Below are 26096 nucleotides of genomic sequence, written 5' to 3'. Positions count from 1 at the left end.
GAATATTGTGCTTGTTCCATCTCATATCTGGACGGACCCGTCAACGGCGTCACTTTGTGACATTTGAAACTTTCTTTTAAATTGGATTTCCGAACAATGCAATTTTAACAAAAGGTTAGAATATTCGCTTCAATCAGATACGACGTTCACAGCGAACTAAAGTCATTTTGTAGATGGGGATGGCAAAGTTGTCACTTCGTGACTCTGAAAAAGAGAGACGTTTTGCTGAAGGTACGAGGATAAATAATATTCTGTCTTGCAACTTTCTCGTGCCAGCCTGGAAGCATACTGCCACGCACGTACGATGGGATGTGTGCGTCTCAAGCAGATGCTTTTTTTTTGTAAGTGTTACCAGCTTTTATATTCATGTGGGTGGTTAGCGCTACGCTGCGCTACGAACCCGACGATCTGAGCTCGAATCCCACTCACGGCCAACACGAGTGACGATTATTAAAACCGTGCCGGGGCCTCCCCGAGGTTGACTCAGCCTCAAATGAGTACCCGGTGCGATGTGTAAAACAATTCCACTTGGGAAGGCAAAGGCGGCTGGACGTGGTGCTGGCCACCCACCCCCTCGAGTGCCGTGGTGACCTTCATAAGTGCTCGCTAACACGACTTTCCTAAGAAGTCTGGTATGGATTGTTGGGGTATGTTCATCTTGTTTCCTTGTGTAGGGCCCCAAACGGGGTGCGGAGTGGTGGTGCAGTGGTTAGCGCACCATACTCGTGCGCTCATTCATTTGCTCGCTTACTCACTCATTCACTCACCTTCTCACTCACTCGATCCCTCACCCACCCATTAACTAGACCTCTCACTCACATGCTCGCTCGCTCATCCTCTCACTCACCTGCACGCTCACTATATCTGATTATACTGGTAGGAACCTCCTGGTTACACCAGCCCACAGGGGATTATTGTGTCCGTCCATCCGTCGTGCAGGGAGGGGCTGGGTGGGGAGGGAGGTGCTGGGAGGGGAGGGTGGGGCTGGGTGGGGAGGGGAGGGTGGGGAGGGGCTGGGTAGGGAAGGTGGGGAGGGGCTGGGTGGGGTGGGTGGGGCTGGGTCGGTGGTGGGAGGGGTGGGGCTGGGTGGGGAGGGGCTGGTCACCCCGTGATGCCCTTATGAAAGTTAACGTTTAACCTACTCACGCCGGCTTGTGCCCGCCCTCACAGTCGGGCATATTTGCGGAATACACCACGCCGCCGTTGACCCTGGCCATTGACCGAGCAACCCAACGTTCCTACCAGCTCCCTCCGCAGGAATGTGTTTATTGTTTTACTCAATGCTGAGTTAAAACTTGAGTTTTTGCAGGCAATACATTGATCGGTATTTGTTTATGGGTTAGGCCACGTGGTGGTAGTTTTATTCCAACATTCTGAGCACTATTCCTCCGCCACCCGACAACATTGTCACCTTTCCAAATATAGTATTTCATCAACTTCTGAAGCTATCAGTAGCACCAAAGGAATCAAAACTTTAGTTGCACCAATTCATTAATACGGCTAATAAGAGCGCGGACTACCTGACAACCCTACTGATTTCAAATGATTATCAGCTAATTCACTTGTTGGCCATACAACCACAATGGAGCCTCTATAGTGAAAGCACCTCAGGTGGTCCTCACAAGAGAAATGTCCCATCGTCACGGACCACCTCCTTTGAAACTCCGCCCAGAGTTACACCAGCCACGCTTCCACCGTCAAATATTTTGAGTCAAATAAAACAACACAACCCTCGTGCCGTATTGATTGGCGAATTGTTTTTCGTAATTGTCAGAGTTTTTTTTATTGTGAAATTCCCTGTGACGCTCTGCGTAAAGTGCGTTGCACGCAAGCAAATTGCATCGCATTGCATCCATTGCATCCGTACTGTTGTTCAACCAGCACGCTGTGGGTCGCGACCACTTTCCCCCCTTTAATCGCGAAGCTTTCCTCGTCTTCGCTGCTCCACTTCAGAATTCCCTCCCGTCCCGTCGACTTCTCTTTCGCAAGTTCTCACAAAAACCTCGCTCGGTTCAGGAGACGTACAAACCAGACCTTCCTTTCATCCGGAGCTGTCAGTGGGGGGGGGGGGGTAGGGGAGGGGGGCACTGCGCTCCACAAACAAAAAATATTTCTACAAAAAATTAAGCCCTGGTCTCAACTCTTATCTATTACCCATTCAACGGTGCCGTTCATCGCTGGCCTCTCTGCATTTTGAGCCTTTTGCGGCTGTGCTTGGTAAGCGTAATTCATTTATATATTAATATCCAAAAATGTGAATAAAAGTGTATGGTTTCCCGCACTGCGCTCTGACACTTGCTCACTCGCTCGCTCACTCGCTGCACTGGTTTGCACCGAGCAGCCCGTTAGCAGGGTGATTGATACTGCAGACGCGGTGCGATGCAGCGTTCCTTGTGAGCATTCCACCACCGTTGGCGTCACGCGCCCGCGTGCGCTCGAACGATCGTTACGCCACCACCCCCACCTCCTCTCAACTCCTCTTTGCAGACAGCAGGGAGAAGGCGGGGAGATATGGGGTAAAGTGGGCTTTGGGGAATAGGCGTAATTTCCCTGCGTTACGTAAGAGATTTACCTAAAGCTAAAAGACATGTGCTTTAAAATAGAGATTTTTTTTTACGGCTGTTTTACTGCACTGGGCAACGTTGGTTTAAGTTATGTAATCCCAGAACGGCATTTGTGTCTGTGTGTGTGTGAGCACGTGTGAATGTGTGTGTGTGTGGCTGGATGTGGTACCAGCTACACTAATGCTTTCCACTTGAGCTGTGAAAATGAGTAGATTAAATAGATTAACACGTTCAAATTATAATAAAATACTGTGCTGTGATGTGATATGGAGGCTTTCATGCCCAATGTTATGATTTATGATTGGTTTATTTTGGGTTAGATCGTGGAGGTACAAAGTCAATAGTTTTAAACAGGACCCTGCGGGGTGGGCTGGTAGGAACGAATAACCAAAGAATATAAACATAATGTATTATTACACTTGTTAAGCCAGGAAAGCCCTACTGAGTCAAAAGGTTTTTGTAGGGTCCTGCCAAGTGTTTGCAGTAGGGGGCGATGTTGATACACGGACGGACGGACGGACGATATAATCTATTGGTGGTCTGGTCCACTTCGTTCCTACCAGTATTATAGCCCTCCAGCACCTGACAGAGCCCGAACAAAATAAGGTTGTTAAACATAGCAAACATTTTGCTGGCTTTTCAACATTCCAATTTGCCAAAAAAACAAATCAATTGACAATCTGATTTGATTGTTCATTTTGGGTGGTTGGAGGGTTACAACCTAAAAATGGACATTGTACCGACACGATCCACAACATTATAACGTGCATTATGTATTTATTTAATCACGCTTTGAATCTATTACATCACAGCCAATCGTGCCGATGACGTCACCAAGTCCCGCCCATCACGTTCCGTCCAGCGGCACATTTGGGATTAGACGCGAGAATCTTTCACCAACAGCCATCCGATTCGTCGAGCAATCACGCCGATCATTGGTAGGCTCACCGATTACTTAAATAATCCGATTTCCCAGCTCTTACTTGCAGCCGATGTCTGGACACACCAAATTGGCCCACGACGGGTGCTTTTGATCAAGACCTACCCCGACGGTACACAACCAGGATTTGTACTACCCGGTAAACGTTGCCAACGTTGAGCAAACGTTGGAACGTGATTAAAACCGTTTTGCCCCAACATGTTAACTGGGGAGGGCTGCATTTGTCGTATTGTGTTCACGAGGCGGCCGGGCGCGGTGCTGGCCACCCATCCCCATCGCGTGCCACAGTGTCGGTCTTCATCGGTGCTGCTCGCAAACAGCACAAGCCCCAACAGTCTGGTCAGGTCTATGCGGAGCATCTTCGTCTTTCGTCGTTATTTTTCCGGGTGACTTTTCGGGAGCGGTGGCGTAGTGGTTAGCGCGCTGCGCTACGAACCCGGCGACCCGAGTTCGATTCCCGCTCACGGCCAACACCGGTAACAATTATCTGAACCTGGTCATGGGCCTCCCCTAGATCGACTCAACCTTAAATGGCAGGGCGTGGTGTTGGCCACCCACCCCCTCGTGTGCAGTGCCGGCCTTCATAGGTACTAGCTAAGAGCACTTGCCCCCACAGTCTCTTACAGGCGATATGGGGGGATCTTTGCCTTTGAGTCAATATGGATACTTAAGTTAGAAATTCATATATAGACACGGACAGTATCTGTTTCCTTGTTTATTTTTTTCTCACTTACCGCCGGTTGCGTTTTTGTGCGTTCGCGTACACACGTGGCGCACGATAGGGGCGATGTGCGAAACCGCATCATCAATCATCAAACACCATCAATAATGACGTTCATCACGGGCCGTCATCACTCACAGCCCTTTGACACCGTAAATCATTACGTCTAACTCGATGCGAGAGTAACCTGCGATGACCTGAGTCTGTGTCTTAATTTTTTTCCCAACCCGCGCTGGCACCGTTGGTTTGGAGGCATTGAGGGTTGCCACCTTCTCCCCACTCACACGCGGCTGTGATAGGGCACGGCTCGGACGTGCAGCTGTCTTCTGTGGCACGGCGATTTTAATCAAAGGGCAAACGCTGCGCCACAGCCGGGTCACTGGGAAGCCGCGATCGCGTCGGGATGACGGAATCGATCCCTTGAGCGAATATTGACTGCCGGACGTCGATATGAGTGGCTTCTGCTACTGGGGGGGGGGGAGGTGCTGTAGATTAGATGCCAGGTTACGTTTTTTTCTTTCTTTCTTGAAATCGAGAGGAATTCTCCCGTGCTCGTGGCGGTCAGCGGCACTGGACTCGCGTGCCAGAGGTCGCCGGTTCGCTTTTATTTCCCAGCACGGCAGTTGAAACGATGGTGGCAAGTTTCTTACATCCCTCCACTCCTACCACCACCCCTACCACGACCATCACGCCACCACTGCCTCTGTCCGGCCAGCTTCATGAGCGGGTGAACCCGCAGTTAGTCGATCGGCAAGTCGCAAGCTTGCGGTGGGGTTGTGTGTGGGTAGTCCCACCTCCTGCTAAGCAGAGTTGAGTCTGGATAATGCTCGGATGGGCAAACCACCTTGCACAAGATCGGCGTCGTGGGCTGCGGGGATACTTTGCGGGCAGCGATTAACAGCTTAGAAAAATCCATAGCCGCCGTTGTATTCCTCTGCTCCGATGTCTACGCAACCCGCTATGTCGCCAACCTGCGCTGACCAGCATGATGAAATGTATAGCAGCCAAATATTCTGAACGCGTGATGTTGGTTCTAAATGTGAAGGGAAAAACCAGAGAACCCGGAGAAAAATCCACGCAACCACGGGGGAGAACACGCAAACTTCAAATATACAGCAGGCGTCAGGGTCGGCATTGAACCCACGACATCCTGCATACCGGGCGAGGGAGTTAACATCTATGCCACGGTGACGAGAACTTAACTCCCTTTCAGTGGGCTTCGAGGAGATGCCATACCCTGGCTAGCCAAGAGAGGGCATTACAGCAAGTGGACTAATCGCCATATGTTTCCATCTGTACGGGGGTAGAGTGTTGCCTCCTAGCACTGGGGTTGTAGGTTTTCTCCGGGCGCACCAGTTTCCTCCCCACCCGTGTACTAAGATGTTTGCAGCCATGAATTGACTGAACACATCTTAAAATGAAATAAAAATCCACCACCGCACACGACCCTGCTAAAAAGGAGTCTGTAGACTCTCGTGGGTAAATAAAGAATCAGTAAATTAGTGAGGATTGACAACACGGGGTGTATAGTTACACCACACTGTTGGGGGAAGCAGTGTGAGAGTGGTTAGCGTACTGCCGCTATGAACCCGGCCCACCTAAGTTTGAATCCCGGTCATGTCCAAATTATAACTGAACAAGATCCGGGCCACCCACCCTAATCACCTTCACTGCTGACCGGCATGGTGAAGTATGGTCAAACAACCTCCATGACTAACAAGGCATGGTGGACGCCTTCATCCAGCAGTAGATTGGCAAAAAGGGCCCTGAATTGCTGCTCTTGAGAGCGTCACACATTACTACACCTGAACGATGTGAGATTTATAATTATTACCACCATCAAAAGCAGCGATGCAGAGTGCAGGAGCGTTCAATTAGCGAGCTTGTTCTCGTCAGTGTCAAGTTGCTCTCATCAAGACACAGCTCTCAAACTTTAATATTTCACGAAGGTTGATAAATAAACGATGAGCGGCTTGGGTGACTCTGAGACGCATAATGTACTCGTCCCCCCCGCCCCCCCCCGCCCCCCCCCCCACCAACCTCCGAGTCCATTCCTTGCCCGGTTTGAGTCCTTAACCTTCGTGAAAGCATCACGGAGTTGCGCCAAGCGACTCATGGGACGGCAGAGGTCGCAACCGGGTACCCGATACTCGTACCCTACCCGATACCCGGCCGGGTACGGGTACGGATACGGGTACCCGTTTGCGACCTTGGTGCGGCCGGGTACGGGTACGGGTAGGCCGTGAGTCACCGGTGAGTCACCGTTTGTCACTCATTTCCCAACGTCTTGTCTCTTCTCACAATTCAAGTTCCTAGAATCAACCCACCCGCGCCTGCAACATGGCTTCATCCCAGAGGTCGCAATCAGGTTCCCGATACCCGTACCCTACCCGATACCCGGCCGGGTACAGGTAGGGTACGGGTACAGCCGGGTACGGGTACGGGTACCCGTTTGCGACCCTGGTGCGGCCGAGTACGGGTACGGGTAAATAATCAAAACCCGTTTGCGACCTCTGTGGGACGGTACACCGATTCCTACCGTGTACAAGTCCGCGGTTGCGCATGCGGGAAGTTCGTGCAAAACTGCATCTCACAAACGCCGAGGGAGCACAGGCACGGGCCGAAAGGCGGTGGGAATGGCTCCTGCCTTCCAGCAATTGCCCAAAGCACCGCTATCCTGGATGCGTTATGATTTCATCGGGCCAATTAATGAGCACTCGTAAATACCGGAGGAAGCCGGAGCACCCAGAGGAGGTCCACGGGCACGATGTGCTGTTCTCGAGTTGTTTCGGCATGATGCCCCCCCCCCACCCACGTGGAGCTTCTTCAGTTCTTTAAGAAGCTCGCAGCACGGATATCCCCCCCCCCCCATCCCCATCGCTCGTGTTTTGTACTGGGCTCTTGATTAATTTAATAAAGAAGCAGCTCCCAGCACATGGAGCGAAACGTCGGACATCGTGGCGGGCAACAGACAGCACAAGCAGACACATCACAGAGCTACCCTCTGCTTAGTATATGTGCATGTTCAGAGATGTCAAGGCCTTTGCACGGTAACGAGTTTTCATTACTAACAAAACAGTGTTCAACCCTTTGGTCAGTCCGCTGATGAATGAAGGCCTCTCCACACCGTGCCGGTTGTGGGGGTTATTTGACCATACTTCACCACGCTGAACTGGGGTCCAGATGTCATTCCCCATTAATATTAGCCTTTGCCCGGAATCTAACTCAGGTGGCCAGCTTTGATGCGTAGTGTGCTAACCACACGCCCTTATAATTGTTAGAAATGTTTCACACGGTGTGATTTCCATCGTTGCGTTGACACATTCGAATGTCCTTTCTGTTCTGCCGTAATGGACCCCACGCGGTCATACATACAGGTCGTCTATCTAAGACTCGCAAACTCAATCTCTATTGATCATCAACACTTCCGTGGCTATGATATGATACCTTTGGGGAGCATAAGATAAAACCCTGTTACCTGTTACTCTTTGGGATTAAGGTGGCCGATAGGGCCAGAGTTTTGCTTTGAAAAAAAAATGCACATGGGAGGTGGTCTGGTGGTTCAGAGCTTGCACCGCTGATATATTGGGTTCAAATCCAGATTTCAGCCACCTGCGATTGGTTCTCAATTTAAGTAAAACTCTGGTCTCGGCCGAGTCACCAACCGCTCGCATATGCAAACGTAGACGCGTTCGGAGGACGTGGAGACTTTTAGCAAACTTTGGTGCGGTTACACAAAGTTTTGAAGGTGCAGTGAGTTGATGGGCTCAAAGCAGTCACCGACGACTGCACGAAAAAAAATGATCACGATTTCACGTTTCTAATTTGTCAGCTCTTAAAATTTAACAAATCCGTTTGATGCTCGTGCAACAAACAATTTCATAGCAGTGTGTGTGTGTGTGGGAAAGTGTGTAAAGGATAACAACAACAATAACAACAACAAAAGGTACCATTTGCATGCTTTGTATGCAGCTGTTCTAATTGACAGTCGTCGCATTTATTTCTGAGAGAATTCCGAATGGATTCGTCTGCTCGTGATACGATGCTGACAGCAGCGTAATTGGAATAATGTTGGAGGAAAAAAAAAATGTCAAACAGCACCCCATGTCTCATCGCAAGTAAAGGGTTTGTGCTCAGTAGCAGTGGTAACGGCCAGCACGTGTATCGATTCAGGTCCATTTGCGCCGGTGAAAAAAAATATATACGGCGCTATTGATTGCGCGGAATAAATTAACTACTCGAGCAGCGATGTCATGTTATGCCGTGTGCAAGAACAAAAAAAAAGCCTTTAAAGTTACGGTCAAGAGGCCTTTGCGGATGTCACCGTGACATCTCTTGTATGATGCTCTCCCGACTGCAGCACAGTGTTCTTCTGGTCGTACCTTTCAATTATTATTTCTCCCCCCCCCCCAACCTCGTGGGAGTGGGTGGGTGGATGGATGAGTGGAGAGGTGAGGGCAAGGAACCGTGGTAGAGCGGAAGGAAGAGCAACGTGACAGCAGGAGGTCCCGGACCAAGAAACCAGGGAGCCAACAGCAACGACACAGGGACGCAATTACCCACGTACGACAACACACCGATGGTAAAGTCACGTAGAAGGAAAATAAAAAAAAACATAATGAAATAATTCTCACGACGTTTCGGGTGAAGAACAGGTCTGTCGGAAAGACAGCTGCTTGCGTTGAGGCCGAAACGTCGTGAGAATAATTTTATTATGTTTTATTTTTATTATTTTATTATTTCCCTTCTACGTGACTTTACCGAAAGAACCAAGAAGATGAATCCCTGCGGTCACGAAAGCTTGAAATCGAAACACACCGATGGTTTGAGATGTCAGCCAATCGGTTAAGTTTGCGGTGTGCATGCAAAGCGAGATGATTGCGAAGCATCGCAAAATGTGATGTTGACGAAGTTTGGAAACCAAAACAGCGAAATTGCCTCCATGGTAAGTGGGCCCCCCTCTATGAGCAAATTAACCGGGTAAACAATCAAGCCCTCTTATTTATATCCAGAAAAAACATCACCGAGTCTCAAGACGAGCCAAGGTATGGCATCTCAAGGAGACTTTTCTGCATCGGGATTGTTGAGATCAATTCCATTACTAAGAGTTTGGCTCCATGCGGGAGGCAACCGGAGTACTATGCCCACGGGGAAGGGGCACACACTAAAATCTCCACACGGACTCAACAATTCATCACCCTACCGGAATCTCCTGGCCGCCTCAGCAATGCATTGTCGTTACCACGCATCTCCTGGGCTCCTCACCGCCTAAGCCTAACAATATCCAGTATTCGTTGGGCAGTCTCTCTGCTACGTACTTCCGAGATCTGACGAGACCGTCCGCATAATACTACGCTCGCGAATGAATGCGCTGTGGTTCGTGGGCGGTGAATGCACCAAGACACAAATCCACCGTAAAATGTTACATTCTCAACACGTATGGGTCTGAGCTTTTTACGCTGAGCATGATAGAATTATTAGTACAGTTCTTCATAAATGCAATTGCTTCCTCTCCTACCTCCCCTCCCTCCCTCCATCGAGCCTAGTGTGTGTGTGTGTGCTTGGCAGGCTGACCTGCCAAGAGATTTCAAAAGGATGGCTGAACGCCAGTTAAAGGTATCCTGGCAAGAGCCTTGTCTGAAGGTGCTCCTGGCTTGCGAGCTGCTCTCCCCCCACCCCTCTCCGTAGATGCCACGTAAAAGCGCGGTCGTTACATCTCATCTCAAATAAAACCCAAACGGCGAGTGCCCAGCTCCTTTTACACGTGGCCATAAGCGGTGACTCGAGGCCAGTGTGTAACAAACATCGTTTGGGAATTCCTCTTTGTGCGGTTTTTGTTGTTGCCAATACGTTACAAGACTCTGGACCGGAGATTCTCAAATTCCAGAGGCCCCTTGCATGAAAGCGGTGACTTAGTGGAATGTTTACTCTCTCTGTGTACTGTGTCATGTGAACAGACAGATGAACTTGACGAAATATACAGGGGAGAGTCCACGGGATGCAGCCATAGTGTTAATGGCTAGCACACCGAGGTTTGCAATCCATGTGAGCCACGGCGGGAATTTGGTAGCCAACTAAGGAACCTCCAAAGATAGGAAAAAATCTTAGAAGTGGCAATTAGTTTAATGGCTAACAAGGGTGTATGATTTGATTACCCACTCATTCCAAGTGGTTTGACATCTTTCACTGTTGTTGACCACATAAAGATATTGGAACCACTGAAGCTCCGCCACAACAGGGGGTACCAACAGGTGAACTGTCTGCTTTGGGCTCACGGACTACAGCAATGGTGCAAGTTTCTTAAATACCTGCGCCGCTATCCAAGCGGCAGTATAAATAAGAAACGGAAGTTGATCGGTCCGCAGGTCACGTGAGGTGGATTAAAGTGTGGGGCCCTCTCACCTCTGTCGAGAGCTCTCCGTAGCGCAGGAAGAGTAGGCCAAAGGTGCCCTCGAGAGGATCTCCCTCGAGCGAGGCCCTCCCACAAACGGTGGTGGCGTGAGCAATCAATCCCCCCGACCGAGACAAGACATTGAATGCCGAATTGTGAATAGGAAGCGAATTGTGCAACTTTCAGCTCGAGAGGTCAAACGGGTTCTCGTGGTCACGACGCTGCGTGTTGTGATAGAAACAAATAACGACGCGGTTTTGTGCAACTTGCCACGAACTCTCTCCTCTCTCTCTCTCTCGCCCCTCCCGTGACTATTGGGTGCGCTGCCTCCGCTTGTTCTTTGTTTCGGTTCAACGCAAAACACAGTGGACGGCACGGGGGGAGGTGCGCGCTTGGGAGTCTATCGCTTGATCTGCTTGGAAGTCTATCGCTTGCCCTGCTTGGGCTTCTATCGCTTGGCCTGCATGACGGTGGTTTCATCTGCGCAGCTCCCCGTAAGGCCGCGTCGTGCACACGACTGTTGAACGTGCGCGAGTGCGCGGACGGCGTTCCGGATGAACCGCTCGTTTCGCTCGGTCCCCATCCTGTGACACACCTCTAGAGTTCTCCCCGAGTGCCGGTTCTCTGCCGGGCGCAACATCTCGCGAGGGAGGCGGCCGCACAGTTTCCCCCGTCGAAACTCACAACTCGACTTGCGAGAGAAACCTGCCCGATTCAGCACCAAGGCTACTGAGAGAGAGAGGAGGCACAGGAAGTACAGCCCCCTGGAATCGCTTGCTCACGCTGCTGCTGGTGGAAGCCCCTGCAACTGGTGGGAGCTTTGGATAGCATCTCTAAAGGGGTATTTGGTCTACTTTTCCACACTGAGATTCGGAGTACCCACTCGTTACCCCACCGCACACGCGAGTTGCCGATTGACTAACTGCGGACTGGGGGGGGAGAGTAGTCTGGGCCGCAGATAGACACGCGTGTGTTCTCCACACATCCCCAGCGTGATGTCTCCCATCAAATTGACCGTGAATAAATAAGGAAAATAGCATTGCCTTCCCTTCCAGGAAAAAACAAAACCCTTTACATCTTAGTGCGGTACTGTATGTGACGTTGCAGCCATGGGATGTCTCCTGGATAGGCGCCACCTCTGCCATGAAAAAGGACCATTGCCCGAACCGTTGGCAGTCAGGGTGGAGGTATGGAGTGTGAAAAACAAACCTCCAACCCTCTGCGTTCTGCCCTCCTCGTAGTAGCAATGTTAATTTCACACGTGCTGTTGTACGCGAGCACCTATTAAGGCCGGCAGGGCGCACGAAAGAGCAATTTAAGGTTGAGTCGACCTAAGGGAGGACCATTGCCAGTCGGCTTCACGTATTAAGGTTACGTGTAGCTGAGAGGTCATGTACGCATGTTGACAGCTGTCTGACATTATTGTCTTGTTGCAATCCACTCGCTTGTACTGGGGTGTTCTCCTGGGTGCTCAGATTTCTGCCTGAAAGGCAAATTTTGTTTTTTTAATCGCCAAATATCTCACTGCAGGACCCTCCTAAAAAGACAGGATTATTGAGACTCATTCAAAGCTATCCTGTGTATTCAAACGTGAATTATATAGATGGGGCATCTACGCACTGTGCTCTATTCCATACTGTAACTTTAACCGTTTTCGGTTATGATTAGCACTAAATGAAAACGTCTGACCTCCGTTTCCCCCCTCTGTGCCGCTGGACGGGAGGTCACGGCCGGGACTTGGTGACGTCATAGGGGGGGGGGTTCCCCTTATGGTGGCAGGATGTGTTGGCGACCGCTGTAGTAATTGGCCAACGAAGCAGTAATCGATTCTTATTTCTCGTCGCTCGATCGACTTAATCGACCAAATGTCGCAGTCCTTCCGTGAACTATCTCCTTGCCTCGCCGTCCGCGCCTTCATTATCGCCATGACGCGGCTAGAACGCGGCTATGGGGCCATCCATAAATGACGTCACGCGATTTTGGACGATTTTTGACCCCCCCCCCCCTCGTCACACGGCGTCACAAAAAGTCAGACCCCACCCTCAAATATGACGTCACAAAGCTGTGCCCCCCCCCAAAAAAAAAATATTTCCATTTTCAAAATAAAACATGCTTCAAATCGCTTTAAACTATTGTCATTGTAGTGCGTATTTAATGTGGCGCTGCACTCTGATGTTGTAGAAGTGTTGTTATAACAATTAGTGTTGTTATAACAATTCTATATGCGCATTTTGATGTGACGTCATATTTCTCAAACCCCCCTCCCCCCCTCGTCACACATCGTCACTAATGTCTGACCCCGCCCCCCCCCCCCAGGTGCGTGACGTCATTTATGGACGGCCTTTATAACGAGCCCTCTCGGCGACCACGGCTCGCTCCTTTTGCCGCGTCCCCATGACCACGTTCAAGCAGGCGGCGGTTGGTGGTTGGTGGCGCGCGCGACCCGTGCCTAGAGTGTGTTCGGAGTATTGCCAATGCGCACGCGGCCATGGCAAGCAAAGTGGGGATGGGGAGTTTGGGGCGGGCGGGCGGGGCGGTGGTTGGGAGGAGAGTCGTCTAACCTCTTCCCCGCACACGCCAAAGCCTCCCTCCCCACCCCCCCCCCCCCCCCTACTGTGAGTTCTGTAATCACTTAGAACCGCGTGCACCTCTTCCCGCAAGACGCATGCCTCTCGGCTTTCGCCGAGCAGTGACTGGCCCGTGGGCCGCGCCAACAAAGCAAGACCCTTTGAAGTGCCACTGTTGCAGGCAAATTGGATGACCGCGACGTGAGCGATAGTGCGCGCAGCAGCAGCAGCGGCGGCGGCGCGTTATTTATTGCGGACAGTCCAAATGCGCCCACGACTCATTCGCTATGGAGTGCGTGTCCACGTGTGTGTTCGTGTGTGGGGGGCGGTAGCGTAGCGTTACTAACCCGGCGACCCGGGTTCGATTCCCGCTCACGTCCAACACCAGTGTGACGATTATCTGAACCGGTCCTGAGCCTCCTCTTGGTCGACTCAGCCTCAAATGAATACCTGGTGCGGCGTGTATACATCGCCACTGGGGAGACAAAGGCGGTCGGGCGTGGTGCTGGCCACCCAACCCCCCGTGTACCGTTCCGGCCTTAAAAGGTGTTCGCTAAAAGCACTTGCCCCAACTATCTGTTAAGGCTACACGGGGGATCTTTGTTGGTAAATAGAGCGGTAATGTAGTGGCTAGCACGCTGCGCTACGAACCCGGCGACACGGGTTCAATTCGAGCTCACGGCCAACACAAGCGACGATTGAATCGTTCGTCGCTGGGAAGACAAAGGCGGCCGAGCGTGATGCACGCCGCCCACCCCCTCGTGGCATATGCAATACGGAGACCACGGGCGGATGGGTTTGGGTGTTCGCCCCATCGCACCCGTCGCCCACGCTATGCGGACCTTAATAGGCGCCTGGTCCATCCAACAGTCTATCACAGACTGTTTGTGGTGCCATCCGTCTCACCTTTGTACGTTCAGGGTGAGCCGTGGCGCAGCGATTTGCGCACTGCGCTTCTCTCGTTAGATTCCCCCGGGTACGGCTAACACGTGTGGTGCGCGTGTCTGAACCTGCCCTGGACTTCCCCTAGGTCGACTCGGCCATGAATGAGAACACCACCCCAACTCGTGGGCCGTGCCGGTCTCAATAGCTTCTCGTTATCAGCGATTGATCCGAACGTCAAAGAGTGCGCACTGGAGGTTCTTTGCTTTTAAGTTTATTTTTGCTAAGCGTGATTCTTTGCTCGTTCGCAACCACTCTGCTTACAAACCGAGCACGCGATGTCACGGCAAAAGGGGGCGCTTTCAATGCACCCGCTTGTCTTCTTGAGTGGCCAAAAACAGAAACTCGAGAAAGTCAAATGAAACAATAAAAAGGTCATCTGTCGCGGGTGAGCTTCCCGTTCCAAAGTTTGACAGCTGTTCGTGTCCAGAGAGGACACTGTGTAACCACGGCTGTCGTGTCCGTTCGACTTTGGACAGGCACTGGCCAAGACGAGCCGAACGCCTCTGCATCAGATCTCTGAAATTTGGATAGGGAGGGTCGTTTTGACACCCAAATGGGCATGGGAACACACACACACGTATACGTGCGCGTGGATACGTGTGAATGCACACACACACACGCACATACGCATCCACGCGCATGTGCACGAGTTCACACTCACACGTTGTACGCACCCTCAACACACACACATGCAGAGACAAAGATCCCTTATATAGCCTTAACAGAATGTTGGGGCAAGTGCTGTTAGCGAGTAGCACCTATGAAGCCCAATATGGTACACGAGAGAGTGGGTGGCCACCATCACGCCCGGTCGCCTTTGTCTCCCGAGTGGCGATGTTTCCACACCGCCCCTGGTACTCATTTAAGGCTGAGTCGACCACGTGGAGGGCCATGACCGTTTCAACTCGGGTCGCCGCTGGGTTCGTAGCGCAGCGCGCCAACCGCTACACTACCGCTCCCCCTTTCGGCGTACGCACGCACGCACGCACGCACCCACTCACTCACACGTGCGCGCTTGCAATGACGTTCACGAAGGCGCGCACGAGCGCCCCAACGCCTCTCTGCTCGAACGAACCGTAAGCACACCGTCGCTGATTCGCAAGTGCGGAAAGGCGCGGCAGATTTTAAAACGAGTCGAAGCAATGAAAGAGCCACTGCCATTGACAAGAGCGAGGAGAATCCATGAATTGGAACCCGGCCGCGTTGAACCAGAGCGAAAGCGAGTGTCTACTTGATCTTCGTTTTCCGGCTCAGGGATTATTTGACGCACGGCACGAGCACTACGCTACAGGGTACGCCCGTCAGTAACGATGCTACGTGAGCGTGCTCTACATCAGTTTGATGTAGGCTACATGCACATCGCTGTCAAACGCAAGCGTAGTATGATGAGGACAAAAATACCGAGAGATGAACGATTGTTACGTGATCATGTAGTCTTGCCCGTCCAAACAAAAGTCAACATTTGTTCTCCTATGGACCCGTCATAGGAATATGGAATTTCGACCATCGCCTCCATGCCCGAGCACCGCATCAATGCTCATTCGAGCAGGAAATCACTTTGACGTGACGTATGATTTGCGTAGCCTGTGTGTACGCGGTTTCACCTGCGGAAGGAAGAGCCCTGCCGATGTTAACGATGGCCATTTGTTGGGGAATGGTGTACCGTTGGTCTCCGTGTGCCACGCCATGCACGCGGAGTAAGAGGAAAATGCGTATTTACAATCGGGAGGGAGCGTTCACCTGCAGTGGAGTCGCAAGTTTCGTTTTCGTGCGAGACCTGCCGTTAAAAAGGCAAACGATACTCTTATCTCATCCGACGTCTTTCTGTTTTGCATGTAGGGTCCTGTGTCATGCATCGTGTTCAAGGTCGGTTTAGGTTTACTGCTCGAGCAAGCGTGGAGAGACGCCGGTCTTCCGTGCAGAGCCATGAGCCGTGGTGGTGATTGGATGAATAGGACGAACAACTTCTCAACACCCCAAAAATGGGTACCAATTGTATCGACCCAATAGAGTTCCGTGACTTTTTCAGCACGTCCACACGCTTTCACAAGCATCGCCCGCTCAGTCTTCTATTGGAAGTCCTGAACAATTTTTGCAAAGTCCACGTTGCTCTGACGGGGATCAGTATGCCCGTATAATAAGCTATGCCAACTTCTCCCAATTTACAAAACGATGATAGTTTCGATGAACTCCCGAGGTATGATTGATTAAATAGCCCACCTTGACCGAGAATTGCTCCCAGCGCGCTCAAGGCCATGAGCTCACTCAGTAGGGCCACCGACTCGGCTCTGACAACACCGCGGTGGTTTCGGTCGATCTTATTGCGTACGCTTTGCTGTGTTGAATCACGACGTTTTCATTTGTCTGTTTGTTATTTCTCCCCCCCCCCCCGAACTTGTGCCGTCGACGTCATCTCGCAGCGAGCGGTGTCATCATCCCGTCGTGTCATGCAACGGCCCGCGGAAGCAAACATCGCAGAACAACAGTCTGAGAGCCATACTCTTTGGTTCTTTCGGTAAAGTCACGTTGGTAGAAAATTAATCGATCACGACGTTTCGATCGCAACACAAGCGACCGTCTTCAGGTGAGAGGAAAACGGTCGCTTGGGTTGCGATCGAAACGTCGTGATCGATGAATATTCTACCTACGTGACTTTACCGAAATAAGTAAAGAGTATGGATTCCTGCAGTCACAAAAGCTTCAAATAAAGTCTGAGATCCATTCAAGTGACCTCTTATCTACCATAGAGAGGAACCCTTAAATGTATTTTTCCGAATTCTCAGAGCTGGCATGTTTTTTATGTACCAAATTAATTAAAAACCCTTGACAGTACTCGATGCGATTGGTGAACCCGGAATGACACCCACGTCTCTGAGCACAGATACCTCGTTGTATTAGACACCGTTGAAACAAACGAAGGTCAGAAATAATCATGGAGCGGCAACCGATAGATGGAACGCATCCGTGCGGACACCGTTGGAGGAGACGGAGCGATGACGTCAGCTCACGAGCTGGATTTTCTCGTCGCAAGATCGTGAGAGTTGTCAAACTTTCGGGGAATGCTTTAATCGAGCAGTGGATTAATCATGGCTGATGATGACAACGATGAGAAATTGCATTCAACTTCGAGGGCTGCTGATGAGCTCCATGTGTGCGACACCTTGCAGGCGGTTCTCGTTAAACGTAAGAGCGGATGCCCAGTCAGTTGTTGGACTTAAGAAGAAAAAAACGCACCTCGTGGGTGTTCGCTGTTGTGCTGCTTGGGTCTCCGGTGATGTTCGACGTTTCGCTCCACGTGCCGGGAGCTTCGTCGGCTCACTGAATTGAGCAGCGCTGTACAAAATCTTTTCGACGCGATATCTAATCGCGGGGCCAAAACGTTGGCTATTTGCGTTCAGTTCTTAAATAGGTTCCGATGGCGAGGAACGAAACGTCGGACATCATGCCGAACAACACGCAGTAAAACCGGTAAACATCGTAGGGAAGAAAAAAAATGAGTGTATTTATTTTACGTTGAGGCAATACATTTACCGTATTCTTTGGATTAGAATACTCACTTTTTAATCCCTAAATTTTAAAGCGATAGTTTGCGGGGTGATGGGGGGGGCGCGTCTTATAAACCGGTAGCTATGTGTCTGCGTGTCTTTGTGGTGTGTGCGTGCGTGACCACATTTGTACAACTTTGACCAACACCTTAATTTCCGGCGCGATCTCAAACCAACTCGGCAGCGGCGTCTTGCGAATCGTGAAGAGCACCGGTGAGCGGATCGAAGTCTCTTACCTGCGATTATTGCCGGCGAGTGCTGCCCCCCCTCGGGCCGAATCCACATCTCGACGGTGAAAGCAGCTTGCGTCCGCAAGAGCAGCGGCGTGCCGCCCTTGAGTTTCAGCTGCTCCCTCTGCCCGCTGAAGTAGAGCGTCTTGACTCCCACCCGGGTAGCGCCGTCACCGCCTCTGCCCGCGGGGAGCACAGTGGGGCCGCGCCTGGGATAGCGGCTGTAGCGGCCGTAACGATTTGCGGTGCGTGCCGGGGTCACGGCGACGAGGAGGCAGACGAAGAGCGTCATTCCCTCGGCTGTGCGCATGGCCACTGCCTGGGTTCGTTTTGTGGTGTTGTTGTTGTTGTTGTTGATGCCCGTTTCCTTTTGAAGAGAGACGCTGGCAACTTCCACCACCACCACCACCACCTCCCCCTGGTTAGTTTAGCGAGGAAGGAACCAACGCAATGTACTTGATGGTTGAATTCAGAAGGATTAATAATAATAATAATACGAAGTGTCAATTTAACTATAAAGTGTCGTGCGTAATGATCAGTCCTGTAACACAGGTCTGACGGCTATTGCGCTAACCCAGTCATACTGAGCGAGCCTTTGATGTATCTCTGCACTTTGCACATAAGTTAGCGGACGAGATTGTGCCAGTCGCGCGCACTGTCTCAATCTTCTCGCGTGTGAATCTTCTCTCGTCCTCTCGTGTCTGTGTCTTCTTGTCGTTCCAACCCTCTACGCGCTACTCTCTGCCTTGCTTCTCTCCGCCCGCTTCATTCAATCTTGCTTTTCCCTTTTCACTCTTTCTGCAAGCCTCCCTCCCTCCCTTATCCTCCTCCTCCTCCTCTCTCTCTGTCTTTCTTTGCCTCACTACTGTCCGTCAGCGGAGACCACCCTCCCATCTCGCCCCGAAGGGCTTTTATAACCCAGGGCTAATCAATCACGCGTGAGGCACCGTTCCCTTTACTCACGTCTGCCCCGCCTCCACGTGTTTGGCCTGAAACGCACGCAGTTGCAAAGCGCGCAGAGACGCAACATCGTCGCACCTACCACACACAGGGAACACACACACACACATACAGACATACACAGACACAGACACATACACACAGACATACACACACACACAGACACACACACACACATACAGACATACACACATACACACAGACACACACACATACACACAGACACACACATACAGACATACACACACACACACAGACATACACACACACAGACACACACACACATACAGACATACACACATACACACAGACACACACACACAGACATACACACAGATACACACACACATACAGACATACACAAACACAGACACACACACACAGACACACATACAGACACAGACACACACAGACACACACACATACACACATACAGACACACACACAGACACACACACATACAAACACACACACAGACACACACACACATACACAGACACACACACATACAGACATACGCACACACACATACAGACATACACACACACACATACAGACATACACACACACATACACACACATACACACATACACACATACACTCACATACACACATACAGACACACACACATACACACATACAGACATACGCACACACATACACACACACACATACAGACATACACACACACATACATACAGACATACACACACACATACACACACATACACATACATACAAACATACACATACATACAAACATACACACACACAAACACATACACAGGCAACACAGACACACACACGCGCGTGAACGCCCACGTGCTTAGCGTCGAAGAAGACGCGCGCGCGCTCATGCAGATGAGTGAAAGACGCAGAGCGCACTTCTTTGATGGTCAAAGACAACGATTATCTCATCGACTTGGGGCAAGTGCTGTTAGCGAGCACATATATGAAGACCAACGTGGGTGGTCACAGTTTCAGTTGCAGTTCATTTATTAGGTAGAGCCCTGTGAGCCATTCGGCTCTTGAATCGGGTGCAACCGCAACAAACAAAAACGTGAACAAGAAACATCTTAAAGTGACTACGCGCAAACAGAAACATCCAGGAACAAACAGCAAAGTCTTCCAGAAAAAGGACCGTACATCAATGCTGTGTACAAAACAATAACAACCATGAGACAATTTAGATTAAAGTCATCAGTCTAACTCTGTACTACAACAAACAAATATGGCTAAACCAAAACGTTTTCGAAATCACCAATATAAAGCGATAAAAACAATGTAACAGTGATCATAGGAACTGTGATTCAGCACCACGCCCTGCCGCCTTTCTCTCCCCCGGTGCTGATGATTCACGTATAGCACCGTGCATGCACTCATTTAGTGCTGAGTCAACCTAGGAGAGGCCCGGGACCGGTTCAGACATTCGATTTCACGGGTGATTATGCTGTGAGCGGGAATTGAACTTGGACCCCCGGGTTCGTGATGCAGTGCGCTAACCACTAGACTACCGCCCCCCACTTCTCTGTAACGCACGCACGCGTATACACAGGAGTGGATGCAAAGACAAAGACGCCCCCCCCCCCCCCCGTGTAGCCTTAACAGACTGTTGGGGCAAGTGCTGTTAGCGAGCACCTGTAAAGGCACGCACGGCACACGAGGGAATGGATGGCCAGCACCACGCCCGACCGCCTTTGTCTCCCTCTAACCGCTACACCACCGCTTCCCGTGGACAGACCACACGTACAGACGCGCACAATAACAACAGCAGCAGCAGCAGTCGTTCGCCACTCAGAGATGGGGAAGTCACCGCGGCGCTTGTGCCAGGCTACGTGCGCTGGCAGGAGGTCACAACGCAGATCCAGGTGTTATGGCTTAACTAACACACACGCGGATTCCCACACACATATATATAAAGACAAAGACCACCAGTATAGGCTGCACAGACTCACGGTGCAAGTGTTGTTAGCGCGGCGCCTACAAACTCACACATGCATGCACAGACACACACACACCTCAACAGACTCGACCACAGACGAACCTGTCCGTTCTGGCACGTGTCTGGCATTATGCACGCTTCACATTACGATCTTTCTCTCTGTCCTTTTCCTTACCAGACCCATTGGTCTACCGCTTTCATGTTGACTTTGTCACCACGCGTACAAAGGTAAAGATCCCCCTTATAGCCTTGAACTAATTCTAAATTTGAAGCTTTCGTGACTGCAAGGATTCATACTTTTAGTTCTTTCGGTAAAGTCACGTAGGTAAAAAATGAAATTAAAATTAATAAAAAATAAAATAATAAAATCATTATCAAATAAAAAAAAAATGTCATTAATTTTAATTTCATTTTTTCCCTACGTGACTTTACCGAAAGAACTAAGAGCTTGAACTCATTGTTGTGGCAAGTGCTGTTAGCGAGCACCTACGAAGGCCGGCACGGTACATGAGAGGGCAGGTGGCCAGCACCACGCCCGACCGCCTTTGTCCCCGCCTGTTGCGATGTTTCCACACCGCACCAGGTACTCATTTGAGGCTGAGTCGACGTTGGGGAGGCCCAGGACGGGTTCCGATATAATCTTCTCTGTCGTTGGCCACGAGCATGAAAATCGAACTCGGGTCGCCCTGGTTCGTAAGCGATGCGCGCTAACGACTGCGCCACCGCTCCTCGTACACACACACGTACACACACACGTACACACACACAAGCGCACGCGCGTTGCGTGCATTGGCCCCGTTTGCATGACTCGCGCCGAGGTTATGAGTTGTGGTGTTGAGCAATTAGCAAACCGACTGAGCGCACGTCATAGCCAACACACGATGATGTCGAGTTCCGCGCTTACGCATGCGGGATAACTTCAAGAGGCGATGTTCAGTAGCAACTTACTCCAGAGAGCAGCGGCTCTCAACTTTTTAGGGGAGGGGATGGGGGAGTGGGGGTGGGGGGGGGTTGTGAGGGCGTAGCCTGCAGCGTGGATACCGTGCAGGGAGGCAATTCCAACGTGAGCAGAGAAACGTCAGAGTCACGTTGCGACGACACGACGTGAAATAAATGACCGTGCCTCACCAAACGTTCGTCATTCAAAAGCACAAGACGAACACCTCCTTGACTAGAGGTGCGGGCATGTGATCTATCTGGTTATTGTAGCCGTAGTAAACGGGAGAGGAGGGGGGTGCACAGGAACCAGTGATCTTGATTGGGTGGGGGGGGGCATACCAAAAAGATTGAGAACAATTGCTCAAGTGTCCTGGATTTTATTTGATGTAATAATGACTGTCATTATGACGTCCATTGGTAATGAACAATGAGTGAACTCAAGGAAATGGCATGGGACGAACTTAACGAGGGAGGCTTGCAGAGTTGCACTCGGGATAAATAACCGGCAAAAGCCGAGCGCCCGTCTACGTCAACCTCCCTACGCAGTTGCAGACATCTGTTTGTAGGGTCGCAGCAGCAGTACGCAGCAGAGACTGTGTACCTGTGATGGCTATTGGCGTGGGGACCTAAATGGTTTTCATATTTTGGTTATTCCAAATCAGCCACACCTTCCGTTCCATATATGCCACGTGAAAGTATTCGTATTTTTTGTTTACGTGTATAGGTCCATTGCTCTTTTGCGGACTTGCATTGAGAAGCGGCGTCTGTTAAAACATTTTTGGGACCAATGTCACTGTTCTGAGGCTCGTCAGCATTGACGAAGAGCTTCTTAGCTCAATGGATCTTATCCGAAATAAAGTAACTGCCTGAGCAAAGTCAGGGGTATTAAACAGACACGGCTGGTTTAATCGTCATAATCAGCAATAGGCATGGCCTATCCCAGGGGTCGGCAACCAAAATAACAAGAAGAGCCATTTCTTTCCAATTCGGTACAAAATTCAGTATTTCAAGAGCCGCAATGCATCTGAGTACATACTGTACATACGTACATATCGTCAAGAAGCAGCCCGTAAAGAGCCGCATGCGGCTCCGGAGCCGTAGGTTGCCGACCCATGGCCTATCCACTGCTTGGATGAAGGCTTCTCTACTGCTCGCCGGTCATTGGGGGGGGGGGGGGGGCTTTCACTTCATCTCGCCACGCTCGTCGTTGAGATTTGGTAGAGGAGTCCTAAAACCGGTTCAGTTATCCCTCGTCGCTATTGTTAGCCGTGGCCGGTTATTGAAATTGGGTGGCTAGGTTCAGAGCACAGTGTGTAAAGCCGAGGGACACATAAGTAAAAAAAAATACTATTGAAGAACAACAATGCCATTTATTTACACAGCAGAGCATCACTGAGTCTCAATACTTCCACCCCCCCCCCAGAAATATATTCGGCTAATTCCACGAAATAGTGCTTGGCTTCGTGTGGAAGGAAACTTAAGAAGTGCTTGGCGAAACCCGCCACGTGCACCGGAGTTTACCGCAGCAGCACTGCCATCTCCTGACCGCCCCCTGCAGCCCCACACCTGTAACACCTGGCCGAGCCGTGGTCACACAGCACGTGGCATGTCACGGCAAGTCACCGCCAGTGGCATCACGTGGTGCAACTGCACCGGGGGCCCAAGCACCAGGTTACGAAAGAGCAGAGGTAAAAGCTAGACATGGGGGCCCCCCGTTTAAGATCGATTTAGATATATTTTGGTGCTATAAATGTCCAAATAATGGGTCGCTTTGTTGAGCTAACATTTGTGGCCAGGCCGCTTCTGAAAAATAAGTGAACACCTCAGTGGGCTTTGCCTGGTAGGATGGGGGTGGTTTAGTGTTGTATCATGGCTTTATTTTGGTGATTTCGAAAAGTGTATTGGTTTAGCCATGTTTGTTTGTTGTAGTACATAGTTAGACTGATGGCCTTAATCTAAGTTGTCTTGCACACAGCGTTGGTGTACGGTGTTTTTTCTGCAATATTTTGCTGTCTTATCTTGTATTTTATGTTTGCACTCAGTCACATATTCACTTTAAGATGTTTTTTTGTTCATGTTTTTGTTTTTTGTTTGTTGCGGTTGCACTCGATTCAAGAGCCGAATGGCTCACAGGGCTATGCCTAAATAAATGAACTTGAACTTGATCTGTGTGCGTTTGGGTGATTTCATTACCTTTCTTGTACTTTGCGCTACTGTCATGTTTTTGTACTGCTTGTTGCAACGTTCTTACCCCGTCCCCCCACTGGACATCTGAGAAAAAGAGCTTCATAGCTCATCGGATTCTCTCAAGTATACATCATTTTTCAAATTCTGATTCGTTCCTTGCACCAGGACCCATGCCAAGAGCCTTCCCAAGGGCACGGTTGACGCCGCTGCAACCGGGTGACCGAACAGGCTCCACCCCCTCTCGTCGCTTCCGAGATCCGGCGAGATGTTGGCACATTCCAAGGTGTCCGATTGAGTCGAGAGTTCCTCTGTGACAGACAAAAACCAAAATCAGCGTCGCGTTCGTCACTGCCGCTGTGGTGAGCGGTCCGGGTGGGGTGTGGGGTGGGGGTGGGGGGGCTCGGAGGAGTGGGAGGGATGAGACAAAGGCGTCATATATATGTTTGAATCCCTGCCTCTTGGATCGATGCTAAACGGATCGGTGGTCCCGGGCCACGATTGAAACGCAAAGTCCGCCGGGTGGACACTCGCGACGCGTCCCGCGTCCCTTTTCCCCTTTGTTGAAATAATTCTATTAAAATCTCGAGCGAGTTAGTGAGTAAAGCAGAACCGTCAGCGTCATATCGCACACACAGGACAAACACGTCATGCGTCTCCATTTAGCCACTGGCTTCCAGGAGAAATCGATCATCGTAATCTTTTTTTGTTTCTCTCTCTCTCTCTCTCTGTCTCTCTCTCTGTGTGTGTGTGCCCCCCACCATCGACAAATGTTGAACAAAGCCCCTATCGGAGATAGACGTCGTTCCTTTTGTGCGTGCACGTTTTTTGTTTTTCGTTTCCAATCCTTGCTGCTTTGCTCACTCGCCCTTTTTCAATAGCGCGGCGACAAATGTAAGGCGATCCAAAAAAAATTGCCATTGTTTTGCGAACACGTACATTTTTTGGGGAAATGCGTCGACCCATATGGACGACAAACGCGAGCGAGACGGGTCGTGTGTGTTTGCCAACAGCACTTGCCCCGACAGTCTGTTTAAGGCTACACGGGGGATCTTTACCGTTGTACCTACGCGCGCTCTTGCCAGAGTGGCATCGGTTTTCACAATGAAAAACAATTGTAATCGCGCACGGCTTAACCATCTGTGATATTAGAGGCGCGTAGTAACTAAAGGAAAAGGTGGAGCCCCCTACAATTGCTTGCTCATGCCACTGCTAGTGCAGTGTCCTCCACGAGAGGAAGCTCTACAGGGCACCTCTAAAGTGTGTGTGCGTATTTTGGCGTATTCTTCCATCCTGGGCCAGACGTACTGAAAAAACTACACTTTGCCCTACGGCACGTGATCTGCCGATCGATTCGTGATCGTGAACCCGCTTATTACTGCAGGGTGGACAGAAGCGATTTAAGAAACTTGCCACGAATGCTTCAACTGCCGCGCCGGGGAGGTGGAATCGAACCAGCGACCTGTGAACTCCAAATCCAGTGTGCAAACCGCATTAAATATGAGCCTTTAAACTTAAATGTTCGGCCTTATGCGGCGGTGGCAGACAACGCTGCAGATGTAATTGGGAAGAGGATGTTACGATGGGTGGGGACACTCGTGTATGATGGGAGAGAGGGCAGGCAACCACACTGACCCGCCCGGTGAATTATGGTCGAACAAACCCAATGACGACGCGACACGGCCGCACGGGGAGGCATTCAGTCAGTAGCAGATTGACATAGGGCCGTAAATTACGTTTCAACTTCCTGTGGATATAGTTATGCTACGGTACAACGTAAATACATCAGTCAGTGGGAAACCAACGATGCATCTCCTTTTATGAATGTATTCCTTTCCGTTTGTACTCCTTTTATGAATGTATTCCTTTCCGTTTGTTAGACAGGTGTTTTGCAGATTATGATGACCGCGGTGACATTTTACAGGCCGTTTTGAAACGTTGGGGTTTTAAACTTGCCAAATATATATATGACGGTAAGTCTCAGTCAGATGCGGTGTATATCTGAATCCAAAGTTAAGCAAAACCTTCGCTTTGGCTTCCGATAAACACCGCTTCAGCGTATAATCTACGGGCATTGCCACTTTTATTTTTATTTTACAATGAAACAGAACACATTCGTCAACAACACTGCCTTAAAAAAAACATATATCATCGGCGACGTTTTGGG

The 26096-nt window shown here is 50.4% G+C and overlaps 1 protein-coding gene across 1 annotated transcript in view; it reads right to left on the bottom strand.

Annotated features, from left to right (window-relative positions):
- LOC144948384 (pappalysin-1-like) overlaps window positions 1-18288 on the bottom strand; it is a 116436-nt gene extending 98148 nt beyond the window's left edge. The window contains exon 1 of the mRNA XM_078877807.1: window positions 17910-18288. Coding sequence (XP_078733933.1) covers window positions 17910-18213 — 304 coding nt within the window. The 5' untranslated portion in view covers window positions 18214-18288. The remainder of the gene's footprint in view (window positions 1-17909) is intronic.
- Window positions 18289-26096: the final 7808 nt, after the last annotated feature.

This window comes from Lampetra fluviatilis, chromosome 49 (assembly GCF_964198595.1).
Source record: "Lampetra fluviatilis chromosome 49, kcLamFluv1.1, whole genome shotgun sequence".
Classification (NCBI taxonomy): Eukaryota; Metazoa; Chordata; class Hyperoartia; order Petromyzontiformes; family Petromyzontidae; genus Lampetra; species Lampetra fluviatilis.
The sequence above is the reverse complement of the archived record's forward strand: the minus strand, read 5'-3'. Positions and strand labels throughout refer to the sequence as shown.